The sequence below is a fragment of the Physella acuta genome, unplaced genomic scaffold, assembly GCF_028476545.2.
Source record: "Physella acuta isolate Inbredline_101_S28 unplaced genomic scaffold, ASM2847654v3 ptg000664l, whole genome shotgun sequence".
Classification (NCBI taxonomy): Eukaryota; Metazoa; Mollusca; class Gastropoda; family Physidae; genus Physella; species Physella acuta.
In genome coordinates, this window is record NW_026732183.1 from 33,391 (window position 1) to 50,131 (window position 16,741).

At 29.7% G+C, this 16,741-nt stretch overlaps 1 protein-coding gene across 1 annotated transcript in view; it reads left to right on the forward strand.

Annotated features, from left to right (window-relative positions):
• The window catches only part of LOC131948888 (dynein axonemal heavy chain 8-like), a 38,360-nt gene that overhangs the window by 163 nt on the left and 21,456 nt on the right, over nucleotides 1–16,741 (forward strand). The window contains exons 2-37 of the mRNA XM_059310600.1: nucleotides 69–173; nucleotides 346–476; nucleotides 646–807; nucleotides 1,001–1,176; nucleotides 1,340–1,496; nucleotides 1,650–1,862; nucleotides 2,162–2,275; nucleotides 2,495–2,626; nucleotides 4,358–4,467; nucleotides 4,786–4,882; nucleotides 5,058–5,179; nucleotides 5,430–5,571; nucleotides 5,992–6,084; nucleotides 6,170–6,369; nucleotides 6,653–6,893; nucleotides 7,142–7,273; nucleotides 7,561–7,695; nucleotides 7,784–8,008; nucleotides 8,120–8,237; nucleotides 8,448–8,492; nucleotides 9,516–9,718; nucleotides 9,849–9,947; nucleotides 10,264–10,401; nucleotides 10,499–10,722; nucleotides 11,053–11,234; nucleotides 11,491–11,627; nucleotides 11,898–12,141; nucleotides 12,591–12,838; nucleotides 13,207–13,293; nucleotides 13,432–13,539; nucleotides 13,809–13,895; nucleotides 15,204–15,268; nucleotides 15,490–15,693; nucleotides 15,914–15,994; nucleotides 16,345–16,414; nucleotides 16,513–16,627. Coding sequence (XP_059166583.1) covers nucleotides 80–173; nucleotides 346–476; nucleotides 646–807; nucleotides 1,001–1,176; nucleotides 1,340–1,496; nucleotides 1,650–1,862; nucleotides 2,162–2,275; nucleotides 2,495–2,626; nucleotides 4,358–4,467; nucleotides 4,786–4,882; nucleotides 5,058–5,179; nucleotides 5,430–5,571; nucleotides 5,992–6,084; nucleotides 6,170–6,369; nucleotides 6,653–6,893; nucleotides 7,142–7,273; nucleotides 7,561–7,695; nucleotides 7,784–8,008; nucleotides 8,120–8,237; nucleotides 8,448–8,492; nucleotides 9,516–9,718; nucleotides 9,849–9,947; nucleotides 10,264–10,401; nucleotides 10,499–10,722; nucleotides 11,053–11,234; nucleotides 11,491–11,627; nucleotides 11,898–12,141; nucleotides 12,591–12,838; nucleotides 13,207–13,293; nucleotides 13,432–13,539; nucleotides 13,809–13,895; nucleotides 15,204–15,268; nucleotides 15,490–15,693; nucleotides 15,914–15,994; nucleotides 16,345–16,414; nucleotides 16,513–16,627 — 5,131 coding nt within the window. The 5' untranslated portion in view covers nucleotides 69–79. The remainder of the gene's footprint in view (nucleotides 1–68; nucleotides 174–345; nucleotides 477–645; nucleotides 808–1,000; nucleotides 1,177–1,339; nucleotides 1,497–1,649; nucleotides 1,863–2,161; nucleotides 2,276–2,494; nucleotides 2,627–4,357; nucleotides 4,468–4,785; nucleotides 4,883–5,057; nucleotides 5,180–5,429; nucleotides 5,572–5,991; nucleotides 6,085–6,169; nucleotides 6,370–6,652; nucleotides 6,894–7,141; nucleotides 7,274–7,560; nucleotides 7,696–7,783; nucleotides 8,009–8,119; nucleotides 8,238–8,447; nucleotides 8,493–9,515; nucleotides 9,719–9,848; nucleotides 9,948–10,263; nucleotides 10,402–10,498; nucleotides 10,723–11,052; nucleotides 11,235–11,490; nucleotides 11,628–11,897; nucleotides 12,142–12,590; nucleotides 12,839–13,206; nucleotides 13,294–13,431; nucleotides 13,540–13,808; nucleotides 13,896–15,203; nucleotides 15,269–15,489; nucleotides 15,694–15,913; nucleotides 15,995–16,344; nucleotides 16,415–16,512; nucleotides 16,628–16,741) is intronic.

A 16,741-nucleotide genomic window follows, 5' to 3' on the forward strand; every position in this document is an offset into this window, starting at 1 on the left:
TCAGATTTATTAAGCCCATATCACTAACATTGTAGAATAGAAATAAAATTAATGTTGTTTTATTTCAGATGTTTCATGGATGAATGAATCAGGAGAGGACTCTTTTGGTAAAAAAGTAATCAGTGACTCCAATGTACAAGAGCTCTATTCTCAACTCACTTCTGTAATTGAAGGTAATCTTCATGTAAATGCACTGCACAGTCTTATGTGCTACCACCAGTTAAAAGCCAATCAGATTATAAATCATGTATACTCTGTTTAACCAAGTTTTTTGTTTTGTGTGTTAATTTTTCTTAAAATTTTTTTTTTTTTGCAAAAGCAAATGAAATATTTTGTCTTTTTTAGAACTTGGAAGCCAGGTGAATCGACACCTGTTCCACTTCAGTTACTACAATTTCCTTTGGAAGGATGACATGCATGGCAATTTCAATGAGTTCATAGCCGCTGAACCAGGGATGGTGGCAATCAAAAGAGAGGTGCTAATTAATTTTTAAGTTCTGCAAAGTTCTCTAATTATTTTTAATATTGTCTAAAACAAATTTTAAAAAATCTTATCAAAATTTTTAATTTATTGAAAGTGTCTTTCAGTTGCTCATTAATTATGTAAAATTTAAAAAGAATTCCTCTGGTTTTTTTACTGGACAGGTGGAGCGCTATGTTTACTTGGAGCAGAAAGTTTTGGGAATTCCATCTGTTCTTCCTATTGGCCCTATCAGTTTGTTTTCTGATCCCATTAAAGACAGCCTTCATGGCTTTTCTATTGCATGGAAAACGAAATTTGCCTCTGTTGTACATGAGGAAGCCAAGGTAATATTTGTTTATATATTTCTGTTGTTTTGTTTTTGTAATTTTATTTATTATTTGTTCTTATAAACTCTGTATTTTATTGTAAGAAAGTTATACATTTTTAAGACCTAATGTTCATTATTGTGGTGAAATACCAGCTAATAAAATAGTTGAAACAGAAATGTATTTATTTAGCTGTGCTTTATTTCAATAGAAAAATCTGGACAGCGTGGTGTTGTACAGGAGTAATGTTAGACAGAGGCTTGAGCAGCATGTGCAGACACTGGATCAGCTGAACTCTGCCCTACATTTGTTGGAAGAACTCAGAGACATGGAAAATAAAATTGATGGCATTTATTTACCTATTGAAACAATGTATTCAAAACTAAGGTAATTTTTGTTTCATTTCTTTTGACAAAGAATCTGATGTTTCAAGTTTAACATTATCTTTATAAGTTAAAGCTTTTAAATTCAAAAGTCTCATAAAAAGATATTTTTATATTTTATATTTTCATAAGACTATAATTATATTACATACAATTTTGTTTTCCAGAGAATTTGACCTCCGGTTACCTAGAGAAGAAGTTGAAGAAGTTGACCATCTGAGAGAAAAATGGGCTGAACTTCTAGAGATAGCAGATCAAGTGAGAGATGTTCTTCTTAAAGAAAGACGAGGTGCTTTTGAGCAAGAGCTAGACAAGCAAGTCAAGGTAAATAAAAGCACAATAAATAATTTATTTTATTTTAAAACGGGTAGGCCTATTTATCTCTACAAAACAGTTATTATTATCTCTTTGAATATAACAAGTCAGAAAAACAGCTTGCCTAAATATCTTTTTATAATCTATAATTTCACACTCTAGACTTTTGTTGTGGAAGTGATTCAGTTCCGCAATGCCTTTGATGCCCAAGGCCCTGCTGTGCCTGGCATTCAGCCATCAGAAGCTGTGTCAAGGCTGCAAGACTTCCAGTACAGATACACAATATATGATACCAAGCGCAAAACTCTGGACTCTGTATCAAAGCTCTTTAGCATTTCATGCAAGCCATTCCCAGAACTGGATAAAACAGGAGAAGTACTGGAGATTAATCATAAATTACAAAATAATTGCAATAGATTTAAAGATAAATTGATATTTATGATTACTGTGGCTAGTTATCATAAATATAACAATAAGTTAAACGTTTAATTGTATTTTTTTTAATGTGGAGTTTTTTAAAAATACGACAATAAATAAAAAGTTGCAAAGCTTTACCTAGAAAAATAATTATATAGGTTTAAAGAAATATTTTCATGTTGTTTTTAACATTCAATTATAACTAGAATGCTTTTGATTTTCCTAAAATAAAATCTAAATCTTTTTTAATTTTACAGGAACTTGATCTCCTTAGTCAACTTTATGGATTATTCCAAAAATTTATCAAGTTTGACAACAAATTTAGAGATACGTTATGGGCAGAAGTGGATCTTGAGGCCTCATCATCTGAAGTAATCTTTTATTGAAAGAAAGTTTTAGTAGCTTCTGGTTTTAACTTCTTTAAGCTTTTATGTTAATTTGTTAACAAAGTTGGAGAACAAAAAATAAAAATACTTTCTGCAAATGTGAACAAATCATTTAAAATGAAGTGGTTAATTTATTGACTTTCATTTTTTAATTATTTTAAACCCAAAATAAAATGAGTTGAATGCATGTAATGTGACCTCCAGGTTGAAGGCTATTGGGATGAATGTTTGGCCCTGCCCAGTAAGTTAAAGGACTGGGAAGCTTACAATGACTTGAGAACAAAACTTCAGAACTACTTAGAGGTTTTCCCATTGCTGCAGAAGTTAGCTTCCAAGGTATTTTTTTTTAAATTAGATACTTCAATAAGATTCTCTTTCTTTGTCCCTGGTTTTATCTTCTAGTTGATGTCCTTTTCTTTAAAATTAATTGTAGATTTTAAAATTATTCCAGCAATTGTGTGTACACATTTAAAAAAAATTAAAGTAATTTATTTTTAAAAATAATAAACGTTTTAAAGGTCTCCTAAATTGGAATCTAATGGTATGGTTGAAGATAACTAGAACTTTAAGACAAATTCTGATTGACCTGTCATTTCAGTCCTGTCAACGATTAGTGTAACGAATTCTCTTTTTCTCTTGTATAAATAGCAATATTCTGTGCAATAAATTCTATCTTTCTCCTGTGTAAATAGCAAAGGTCTTTATTCAGACAGTGTTGGGAAACCAGAAGAAACATTTAGTTATGTTTAGGCTTGGCTAACATCACTAAAGAATTTCTTTTCTTAGAAAAGCTTATTAATGTTGGTTGATCTACTTTAAAAATCAGATATTGAACTAAATGATTAAAAAACTTCAAACATAATACAATCTTCTGAACTGTGTGATTTTGGTTCATTTGTTGAGTGTTGCATCTTGTCCTTTTAAAAGTGTGCTATTTTTTAACAGGGTTCCAATCGTTTTAACCTAAATGTGAGTATGTGAATGGAAAAAAACTATTGTGACATTATTTTGTAAATAGTCTGCAATGTTTATTTAGCACCATCTTCTCAGTTAAAATGTTTTCCTGTTATTTATTATGCTATGTTAAACAATACCATTAGATTAAGTAGTTTGCAAATGCTTCAGTTTTGGTTGGGAGCATCTTGTGTCTTTTTTCACAGCAGGATATGAACAAACCCTGCCTTTACACATCTGGCTACTTGCCAGAAGATTAATACTGATATTTTAACATTGATTTTTCTATTCGTCCTTGCAAAAGCACATTTAAAATGTCTTAAGAAGGTATTAATTCACAGGGCTTTTATTGGAAAAAGCTGGTAGAAATAATCTGTGATTGTTATCGTTTGATTTACTATGCATGATGCATGATATAATGTAAATCATTTATATTATCACAAACACATTTATTTCAAGTATTTTGATAGCTTGACGTTTTTGTTTGTTTTGTCCTTTAAACTTTTAACTGTTGTACATAGATTTGTTTAGCTGTATAGTTGTTTTTATTTCAGACTCAGCAAAAATTTGTAAAATATAATTATAAGCTTGAAGAATATAAATAGGCAATTACACCATTAAAGTTATAGGACTATTGCTGTAGAATTAAATCATATTAAATCTGTTGTCATGTAATCATTGATATATTCCTCTAATAAACAATCGGTGTTATAAATTTAGAATTCATTTTCTATGTAACAATTTTTAACTACTTAATTTAGTTCTTGAGGTCAGTTTAACACTTTTGAGAATGCCTTTAAACTGTCACAAAAAGTTATTATATATCTCCAAGGAATAAAAAAAAACTTTTTCTTAAGCCAGAAAAGAGAGACTTACAGTAAATTTTAAATAAGGAAACTTTAGAACCATTTTTTTGACTAAAATAATTTCTCTGAAATCAGTATACTGAAATCAGTATTATTTACTTAGTCAAAGCATTATCAATATGTACTGTTAATACATGCAGATTAATTCTTGATACTTATAAATTTATAGCATGATAAAATTGTCATTCTTCCTAACTTTATTGATTGGCATAAAAAATTAAATTTTTATTTCTGTTGTATTTTTCAGGAAATCCGCAACCGACACTGGCTACAAGTCATGCATGTAACACACAGCTCCTTTCAGCTGGAAGGCAATGTCTTTAAACTTTGCCATCTTTTGGACATTGGACTAATCAAGTTAGTTGTATTTACTGTCAGGTTTATTATAAAGATTATTGTGATTTTTAAGACAAATATGGCCTACCCTTGAAAAAAAAAGAACTTTATTTAACATTTTTGTATGTTGATATGTCTGTATCTACTTCTCTGCTCTCTGCTAATAGCAAATTAATTTTATGCTGGTACCACCATCCTAGTCATTATCATGACTCTAACCCTAACCCTGATGTACATACTATCAGAAGAAACAAAATTGATACTGTAGTACTACTGCCGCTCTAGAAAAAGTACCCTTTAAATCTTAACTTGCTAACAACACACCAATTGTGTTTACAGACACAGATCAGAAGTGGAAGAGATATGTAGAGGAGCCAGCAGAGAGCTGGAGCTTGAGATTAAGATGAGAGTCACTGAGGAGGAGTGGACTGAACAGGTGAGGGGGGAGGGGGTGAAATTTTATTTTTAAAACAGATAAAATCTAACTTTTAATATGTTTAACTTTTTAATCAAGCATGATTAGCCCATATACTGTAAGTTATTAGTACATTATCTATCCTTTTATTTGAGTTTTAAAAATCTTTGATTTTTTTTTATCTGTTAAATTTTAGGTGTTGAACTTTGAGCACTATAAGAAGAGGGGCCCAATGTTTTTAGACAAAGCTTTTACAGAACGTTTGTTGGAGCAATTAGAAGATGCTGAAGCTTTACTGGCAATGATGCTTACATCAAGGTTTGAAATCCAGATTTAAAATTATTTTAACATTTTTAGTTTTACATTACTGGAAATGCTACTTACATTAAGGTTTGAAATTCAGACTTCAAAATATATTAACAGACTTTATTTCTGCAATTTGTATTGTTGAAACAAATGCTTTAAAAATGTAACATGGAAATTAAACATTATTTTCTAGTTCTGATTTAACTGTGTTCACATTGGTTAATTTGACCACACTAAAAACTTATTTGAATGCCATGTACAGATATATTGGGCCACTAAGAGATGAGGCAGCTTCATGGGCTGAAAAGCTGAAGGAAGTAGCAGAAGTGTTGGAATTGTGGCTGGAAGTCCAAGATCTGTGGCAGTATCTGGAAGCTGTCTTCAGTAATTCACTAGCAGTCAGGGTAGGTTTATGATCTGTAATAAAATTTGGTAGCTGTCTTCAGTAATTCACTAGCAGTCAGGGTAGGTTTATGATCTGTAATAAAATTTGGAAGCTGTCTTTAATAATTCATCAGCAAAGATCTGTAATAAAATTTGGAAGCTGTCTTTAATAATTCATCAGCAAAGATCTGTAATAAAATTTGGAAGCTGTCTTTAATAATTCATCAGCAAAGATCTGTAATAAAATTTGGAAGCTGTCTTTAATAATTCATCAGCAGTCAGGGTAGGTTTAAGATATGTAATGAAATTTGGAATTTGTCTTTAATAATTTATTAACAGTCAAGGCAGAATGATGGTTAGTTTTTAAAATATAATATTTCTTAAGTTCTGACTCTTAATATAGATCAAACACTAAAAATTTGTTTTTGTTTTACTTTTAGGAATTACCACAAGAAGCAAAAAGGTTTGCCAGGATAGACAAAGGCTGGACTAAGATGATGAAAAGAGCATTTGATACACGCAATGTGCTTCAGGTGACTACATTTCTCTATTAGAAATACAAATTTATATTGAGTCAAAATCCTTCTTAAATTATAACATCTTTGTATTTTCCTTTAGTGCTGCTATGGTGGTGAGGTGCCTAAAGCTGTTGTACTGCGCCACATTCATGAGGAGCTGGAGATTTGCTTTAAAAGTCTGATTGGTTATTTGGACAACAAAAGACGCATGTTTCCCAGATTTTATTTTGTATCTGATGCTGTTTTACTGGCTCTGCTCAGCCGTCCCAATGACCTGGAATCTGTTCGACCTCATCTCAGGTATTAATTGTTATTAAAAAATTATTATTAAATAATTATTACTTAAATGATAATCATTATTCAGTACATCTTATTTAAATGTGATTATTATTCAGTTCTTATTATTTAAATAATAATTATTATTAAATAATTTTTATTGAAATAATTACTATTAAAAACAGAAGATAAAAAATGTATTTTAAAGATTACTTACAGGACAATTAATCTCTAATATAAATGGTTTGTGTATATTATTAAAACGTTTGATAACAGCTTTATGCTAATTATCTGTGTGACTGTCCAGGTCGATCTTCAGTGCAATCTCAGACGTCAAGCTTGAAAAAACCCATGAAGTTGATGTAGAAGACAGTGACCATGATACTGAAGTGAAAGATAATAAGGGTACACATCAGACTCGCAGCAAAAGGCGCAACACTGGTCGGACTGGGTCACCTAGAGACAGAGATCGGGCCTCTAGTACATTGTCTGCTCTCACACGCAGCAACACTCCTCCGAAAATTGATAAAAGGCTGCATCAAGTTTATGTAATTTTAAGTTATCTTTTTTAAAAATTACATTTTCTTATTTATGAGAAGATAATTATAAATATAGTTTCCCTATTAAAATTCTTAAAGTCAGCTTAAAATTCTATGATTTAAAAAAAATATTTTTTTTACATTTTGTTTGCTAAATGAACAAAACTAAAAATGTAGCTGCCCCATAACTACTTCCACATTTTAAACAGCACTTTCTCATATATATACATATTTTAAAAAGTGTAACCATGTTTTAGAACATCAACCCTAGTGTGATCCAGCACGTACCCAGCATGCTGCCCTCTGAGGGTCTGGTTGATGAAGTCATTATAATGGATGCTGTAGCTGTGCACAGCTCTGATGGAGAAGTTCTAAACCTCACAGAAAAAGTAAGTCAGTCTTAAGTTTTAGTGCAAATGCTCGTAAAAGAAACTTCTGCTTGTATAACTTTTTAAATAGTTTTTTAATCCATTCTTAAATTATTTTGTTAAATCAGTTGAATATGTTTTTAATATTAGCTTATACTTTATAGTTAAGCTCTTGATTATTGTTTTACTCTTACTGTTTGGCATGTGCTTGCCTTGTAAAATCATATTTAAAGTTTATTAAATTTATTGTAATTACAATACCCATGAAGTCATTATCTGTAATAATTCTAATGTTTTTGTCAAATCAGGTGACAATTACAGATGGTGTTGAGACATGGATTGGTAAGCTAAGAGATTCTGTTGGTGACACTTTGCATTCTCTCAACCAGGCTGTCATTACAGACTGCAAAAATGGGATTGGATTAGAAGAATGGCCACTAAAAGTAAACAGCTAGTTTTATTGAGCATGGTTGCAAATGTTTTTTGAAAATAATTCAGGTTTTGATATATATTTTTTTTTAAATTTTTTAGTATCCCTCGCAAGTGTGTAGAACTGGCATGCTCTTCCACTGGAGTGCAGAATGTGAGATAGCCATAGCTGATTTAAAGTATGACAGGAAGTCTTTGCAGGGAGCTATCAGGAAATACAATCTGGCAACAAGTAAACTTGCCACTGTGCTGCAGAGGGGGTCCTGGCGAAGTTCTGATGAACAAATGAAACCAAAACATAGAGTTCGTCTAGAGGCTATGATCACAGTAAGCATTTTGTATATCTATGTTGATGTGCTTTTTATTTTTGTGCATTATTCTTCTTATTATTTATTTAAGTTTTTTAAAGTTTTATTAACTTTATTTTCTGTTCCACAGCAATCTACATATCTCAAAGACATACTGGAAAATCTTTGCCACAGAAAGCTGAGGGATACAACAGACTTTGAATGGAGGCGAAGTGTTCGATGTTATCTCCAGCCAGATCCATCTTCTGGTTTGTCTAGTTTTATTTTAAATAAAATTAACCTAATCAGAACAGCTTTTGTCTTTGGTTGTCTTGTAAGGCACTAGTTAACTTAGTGAGGGATTAATTTCACAATTTTTTAATAGATAAAAGATAATTTTTTCTATGCTGAGAAAGAAATCAAAATGTGATAACTCTAATGTATTTACTAAAAGTCTAAACGATATTTTTTTTTCACAGTCCAGCATTTGCCATCCTCTGCTTCCACAGAGAGGTCCCAGGCAGGTGAGTGCATGAATGGCTTTTTCATTATTTAACATTAACTGAATGTCTCATAACTTACACTATAACACATTCAAATACACATTTTACAAAACACTAGGCATTTATTTTGACAAATGAAGATATGATAACAAGATTATTTTCTGACCTTTCAATTACTTTTAGAAATGTGTTTTCATCTTAAAAATATTGAAATTTAAAATTGTAGCTTATTGTAAAACCTTCAAATTAAAAAAAAATTTTTTTGTAAAATTGTTAAAAACTGATAATTTTATTTATCCTTAATTATTTGTACATAAAACATTGCATTTATTCTGGTTACCAATTACATATTATTTAAATAGCCACTCCAGATGATAATGATGATACTGTTAAAGAATCTGGTAATAATATGTGAAACAAATTACTTTGTAGCAATTATTGAGCTAGAGACCTGCATAATTTTTGTTAATTGTAGTTTTTCAACTGTTGTTTAGATATTATTTTTAGTTTATATGCTCATTTCACCAACTATGCAAAGTTTTTTTTTAAATATCCTGCTAGAAGTAGCACGATTTGTTTTTTTCATACTTCAAACAGAGTTTTTATTATTTAATTTCCAGTTTTAAAAAAAAAAGTTTTTCTGTCACCTACTTTTCATTTTGAATGTGAATAATTATTAAATGTATCAAGTTTGTTCCAAGCTATTTTGACAGGTGTCAGATGTATTTTTTAATTGTGTAAACATAGTATTTCAAAAAAATAATAAGATTTCTATCACAAGGAACATTTTTAATTTACTACAATTCCTTATAAAATCATAACTGAAATTCAAATAATAGTAAAACAAGTAAAAAATAACATTTAGTCTAGTATATACATTTTAAAAATAAAAAATCTAGCAAATGAAAATCATTTCTTTTCTTATTGAGAAGCTCTTCAAAATTTAAAATCACTTTTTCAGTTGCATGGCATTGTGTTTATTTTGTTTTTAGAAATATCGTTTTATAATTTATTTAACATAAAACTATAAACCTTTTGTTTCAGTTACTGATACCAAACCTTCTCCTCGAATATGGATCCTTGACTCCCATTTTGAACATGGTAAAGAGTTTTATGGCACAGATCCTGGTGTGTCACCAACTCCAGTGACAGAAAAATGCTTTCTCACAATGTCTTTAGCACTGAAGCAAATGATGGGATCCATTCTGATAGGCTCTTCTGGTGTTGGAAAAACAGAAACTGTCAAAGTAATTATCTATGGAATGAATGTTAATCAGATGTTGATGAAAATAAATAGATTAATAACTAAAAAATTTTAGCACATTTGGCAATATGTAAATATTAACTAAATTAAAAATGAACTTTTTTGTTTGAAAGGGTTTAGCCAATATTCTTGGCAACTTCTTAGGCTTGTTTCAAGTGTCTAATGAACAGAGTCCATCAAGTATTGGAAAGATTGCTCAAGGCTTGGCCATGGTAACTAAAAATTTAAACACAATCTTATTTAGTCTTTACTTTTAACTAAATGACTAACATGGATGTTCATTATCCAATTCATCGTTTTTGTTTTACATGTCTAATTATCTCATGTTTTATTTTTAATAATTTTTAAAATTAAAATATTTGTTTTGTAGGAACTTATATTCAATCTTTTATCTCAGTCTAAAGTCATATAAATTCAGTTTTTATTTAGCAATAACACATTAGACAATATAAAACATGGCTATAATATAGTTATTTCTTAAGCACAGAAAACAATGCATTTTTAAAAAACAATTTGACCAACTTTCAGGATGGGTGTTGGGGCTTTTTAAAAGGTGTCCAAAGCCTAAACCCTCAAGGGTTATCTGTTCTTGTTGATCATGTGCAGTCTATAGTACAGGCTTTGAGATCAAAACAAACATACATGCAACTAGTGGATGGCACAGAGGTAAAGTTAGCTTTATTTAACGATAACAAAGTATGGACAAATTATCAAACTTGTACACAAACAAATATAAACGTGTCTGGAATTTTAAATGTTGCAGATTTTGATTAAGAAATCAGTTGGACTTTTCATGAGCATTGATGTGTCAGAACTGCCAGCCGCTGAACTCCCCAGTGATGTAACAGAGCTGTTCCGCACCATTTCACTGGTGCAGCCAGACATTGGGATGGTCCTTAAAGCTAAATGTGCTGCCCTGGGATTCAGGGCGCCAGCTGTACTAGCTAACAGGCTGAAGATGCTTGCAGAATTAGTCAAAGACCAGCTGTAAGTTATCTTCCTTTTTGTTATTGTTTTTTTTAATATTATGTTTTCTAAATGCTGTATCTCTCTTCATTAGCTTATTTACCTTTAACATGTATGTAACTTTATAGAGTTAAGTTTCTTTTTTTTAAAAAACAATTTTTTACAGCAAGTACTTCAGTTTACATTTGATGAATTTTTTAAATTTATAAAGTGACCTAGTCAATACTAATTACATTTTCTGATACTTAATATTAGGCAGAAATATAAAGACATTCCTATCTAAAACATTTTCTTTAGAAATTTTATATTTAAGTTTTAAACTGAAAGCTAATCTCAATGGGCAATTTTCAGACCTAGTCAAGTCCATCATAACTTCACTACACAAGCTTTCATTGGTGCACTGAAAAAAGCTTCCTTAAAAAGACGCAAAGACAAGGATGAGAAGAACACTGAGAAAAACAACTTGAAAGATGATGCTTCTAGATCAGAAAGTCAAAGTTCTGAAGTCCCAACTGGCAGAACAGTAGGCAATGGTAAATAAAGATTAAATTAGTTTTTTTCTCTTCAAATCTTCAAGCAGCAAGAATCTGCCTGATTGTTAATGTTTTTTTAGCGGTTTTAAAAAAATTAAATCACACGTTTTTATATATTGTTTCTCACATTTTTCTTCAACGTGTCACATTTGTTGTCTGCATTTTATTATTATTTGGATGACACTTTTTTAATATCACATTTCTGTTGTTTCTTTAAATCACTTCATGTTTTTGAATCACACTATTACACCAATAGCTGTAAACAAGCCTGGCCAGCTTGGCGGTCTTAGAAAATCTGGCTCACTTAACCCATTGACAGTTCAGGCAAAGCAGGAGCATTCAATTGTCTGTGAAACAATTGAAGAAATTATGGGTCCCAGGTTAATGACTGAGGTTTGTTTTTTATTGAATCCAAAATATCATCATTATTTGAACAGAAGTTTTCACAAAAGTTTTTATTGTGAAATACTTTAATAAGTAGTAATCATGCATATTATTAAAATTTGTTTTTTTATGTTGTTAATTTGTTTCATATGTTGTAGTTTTTTTTTTACTTAACTTTTATATGCACTTAGTTAAGTTTTAAATTAAATTATAAGAAAATATTGCTGAAAAAAAAGAATTTTTAAAAATATTTTCCTTTTTTTGTTTTTTGTATTTCAGAATCAAGTTTTGTTTAAAAACATCCTGAAAGACTGTTTCACTAATCTGCCCAGTGCAGATGGTAAATCCTCTGCCAAAGGGCGTAATACAAGTTCAGCAAAACAAGCCCAGGGTTCACAAATGAAACAAGCCACTGACCTGGAGCCAGCTCTAGAGAAAGCTGCTGTGGAGTCTGGGTTAGTTCCCCACAAACCTTGGATCACTAAATGCAACCAGTTGTACACACTGTCCCAGGTTTACAATGGTAAGAGCTAATGACACTAAATGTTTGTTGTGTATGGGAGAATTTAATGTCTGTCTTTTTTTTTTAAATTAAAATATTTATGTATTTGTTTTGTTTAAAAGGTAATATCTTTTTTGTTTTTTTGCATGTTTTAAATTTTATTTCTTGTAATCAATTCTCTAAGATATTTAAAAAAAATAAAAAGCATGAGGTTCATAAGCTTAGAGTAAATGACATAAATTAAATGTGTATTTGCTTATTGTGTAATCTATTTGTAGCATAAATTAGTTGTTTTAATTAAATTCAATTTAAAAACTGCTAAAAAAATTGCTCTAAATTGCTAGTTTTGTAACTAATCAACTATATTTCTTAAAGCTTGGTTATGCAATGTAGCTTGTCTGTAAGCAATTTCTTTTTTACTTTTAAGTTCAAAATATAAAATGCTTTTTTCTCACATACAATTTTAATAGGTGTAATAGTAGCAGGACCTCCAGGCTCTGGGAAATCAACCTGCATTCAAACAATGGTTGACGCATTATGTCTGCGCAATGAAAGCTTAGAAGAGAATACCAAATCCACAGAAGGTGAAAGCATGCACAAGCTGTTACATATCAACCCAATGGTTGTTGATGACACAGCTCTCATCTTTGGTTGTCTAGGCAACAATAACGACTGGATTGATGGGATCTTCACACATGCTATCAGAAAAGCAAACAGAGTTAGTATCTATCAATTCTTCATGGGGGCTGTTTTTGTTACAAATTAAAGCATCTAATTTGTTCTTAAATGAGTTGTTTTTCTATGTATTACAATCCCTGGTTAGTAAGACTAAATATAAAAAACAATTATGAAATGACAAACTTCAAGCCTATTTTAGAAAACATTTCAGAAGAAAATATGCCCCATGAATTGTTGCTTTACAGCTGGTTTTATTTAAATTATGATTTAAGTGGTAATTTCAGTTACTTTTTTTTACTTAAATTTTTTTTCAAACATCCTGTGCTATTCTAACTGCGTTTAAAATTCTGATTTTATTAAAGCAATATCTTAATTATTATCTTAATAATTATTTACTTCCTCTCTCAGAACATCAGCACCACCTGGATGTGTTTGGATGGATGCCTGAGCCAAAACTGGGCTGATAATTTCAATAGTATTTTATCTGGTGACAAGGTTGGTTTGAATTTTTATTTTAAACAAGTGTTTTAAAACAAAATTTAGAACACTTAAGTCTATCTTTGAAAATAATAAGTCGATTAGCAACAGCTTTTTAAAAAAATATTTTTCTGATGTACAATAATATTTTTTCAGGTATTACATTTAAAAAATGGAGATAAGCTGTTTTTGAATGACAACATTATGCTGTTGTTTGAAACTGATGACTTGAACCATGCCTCACCCAATACTGTCTCAAGTTGTGTAAGTTTTTTAAATTGTTGCCCTTCAAAAAGTTCTTTATTTAGAAGTTTTACACTAGTATTTTAAACATTTTACCACAACTTAACTAAATAAAAAATTTTGAGTTACAGTTTTCTTAGAAACTATATTTATAATTATTATTCATACACATACTTTAATTAAACATTGATTTATATTTTACTTTAGGATATAACCTATATGATCAGAGGTAAAAATTATTTTACATCTAAGCCAAGTATAATTAAAATTTGATTGTATTTTTACTTTAGGGTATCCTCTACATAGATAGAGATGTTGTAGGCTGGAAACCTATTGCTAAGGCCTGGCTGGATACCAGATCACAGCTAGAAGTACATGTATGTATAATCTTTCTAAATTATCATTGCCAGTTTTCTTAAATCTTAAAGCTAAAAATGTTTTATAATATTTTAATATACATTTTTTTTTTATATTCTACTTAACATTTCATTTTTTGTGAAAAATAATAATATTAAAATTAACATACATTATTTCTCATAATACTAAAAATATTGTGTAGGCCTACTATTTGGTTTGATGAATTTCTATTACCAAACTTGTTTTATTCTACTGTTGTGCACCATCAGAAGGCAAACACTGAGGAAATAATAGAAGTAATGAATATTAACTGTTGTAGTCTACAATATGCACATGACTCAACAACATGTAGACCATTAGTTAACCACTGGCTGTAGTAGTTGCTTGTACTAAAACTTGTCATCTACTAACAATTTATTAAAAATTTGAATTATGTTTGTAATGAACAAAATAAGAAACACCATCTACAAGAGCTATTTTATTTGCATTTTAAAAGATCCTGTTTGTATCTACTTGTTTTAAGTTTTTTTAAATTAAGATTTATTTTTTATTGAGTATTTAATCCCTAGGCATGTCTGTTATTTATATCCCCTACTCAGGACATTAAAGCAACGTTGCTGTTTAAGGAAATGTAAAATTATATTATTAAAATGTTTATGAAGTCTAAAATAAATAAGTAAAAGTATTGGTAATGCAATTTGTAATATCATGTGAATTTGCAGAATATATATATCTCTGTTAGCATGTTTTTAAAAAAAAGTAGTTATTGTCTGTTGAAAACATTTCTATACAAACATATTAAACTGACATTCTGAATTATTTAATAAAAGGATGTTTCAAAAAACGTTAAGTGATTTAACAAATAGAAACTCAAGCCTATCACTTTATGAAAACAAGGTTTTACTTTAGATTTTCCCCCTCACATTTCATCAGGCTTACATCATGCAAAATTTTAAGTTTATTTTTAAAAATCTTTCCACTTGTTTTATTGCTCTCAGCAGAAGAAAACTATTTTTATTTAATTAAATGTAAAATTTGCTTTTGCATTGATGGCAAAGAATGTTTTTCCTCATATGTTAGAAAGCTATATAAATGTATTTTAATTCAATTTTTTTTTTTAAAACTAGCATTGCATTTGCTACTAAACTGCATATCTGTTTCAATGAATTTCAATAAAAAAATAAAGCTTTTAGTTTCTCTTAAAATATAAGCTTGTTAATTATTATTTATTTTAATCAGCCAATCAATTCCATATTATTTGTAAATAATTGTTTGGTGATTGTGCTATCAAACAAACAAACACTAACAAAGTGATGTATTTGTTTTAGGTGTTGCAGAAGTCTTTCCAGAAGACATTGGATCCTATTATGAACTTTGTTCATTCAGAGGCTAAGTAAGAACTTAAGAATGTTATTATGATGTAGACAATTTTATTTAACATGATCATTGTAATAAAATGTATTATTAGAATAAGGTCATATATTGTAAGTAGTATATATTTAAATACAAATTTTATTTATTATCTTGTGATTCATCTCTTACATTTAACCTTGTAACTTATTAAACAAACTTATATTGCAAAAAAAAAATAATTTGAGAGCTATTTTTACACAGGCCTCGTCTCCAGCTTAGTGAAGTTGGCATGCTGAAAACTTGTCTTGGTCTTTTGTCTGCCATGCTGGCAGACAACATTGAAGTGTCTGGTGAGCTCCACATTGAAAGGCTGTATCTCTTCTGTCTGATATGGACTTTTGGTGGTCTTCTTGACTCCAATGACCGCAAACTCTTCAGTGATTTGTTGACAACATTGTCAACTGCGTAAGTATTCAAGAATTCATTCATTACTATTGTTACAGTTTTATATAATAAAAGTATTTAAGAATTCATTCATTATAATAGTTACAGTTTTGTATAATAAAAGTATTCAAGAATTCATTCATTACAATAGTTACAGTTTTATATAATAAACATTAAATTATTACAACCAAAATATCTTTTTTAAAACAATTTATAAAGAATGGGTTTACAACTCTTGCAGGTTACCAGATGATGACAGAGATATTAGTGTGTTTGACTACTATGTGGATGAGTCTGGAGAGTGGGATCCATGGCACTCTAAGTAAGATAACTCTTCTTTAAAAAAATCTTACCAAGAGGCATAATGTAAATTATAAATTTTTGGGCATCTTTTATTTAATACAGATCATATTTCTCCAAAACTTATTTAGATATCAAATTATTGACCAGTGTTTTTAACTTAAGAAACAATTTTTAACAAGTTTACATAAATAATTGTTTCATAATGTCACCCAGAGTGCCAGAAGCTGTCCATAATTTAAGAAACAATTTTTTACAAGTTTACATAAATAATTGTTTCATAATGTAACCCAGAGTGCCAGAAGCTGTCTATGATTTAAGAAACTATTTTTTACAAATGTACATAAATAATTGTTTCATAATGTAACCCAGAGTGCCAGAAGCTGTCTATGCAGACAACCAGGATGTGCTGGGGGAAGTTTTTGTTGATACAGTAGACACTGTAAGTTTTTTTCTGGTTTTTTTTTTGTGTAGAAAATATTTAGTTAACAATTTTTTATATATCCTCATTTATCTGAGTTTGTTGATTCTTTTTTATAGATTCGAACCCGTATCCTTATGGAGTTTTCAGCTGCTTCAGGAATGAATGTGCTACTAGTTGGTCCTCATGGATCAGGAAAAACTGCTCTAATTAATGACTTCATCAACAGTCAAGGTAATTAAAATATAAAATTAATTATGAATTCTAATGATTTTTCATATGTATTATTTACTTATTACAAATTTTTTTTTGAAAACTTTTAAGTAATTTTTTAAAACATCAATGTGT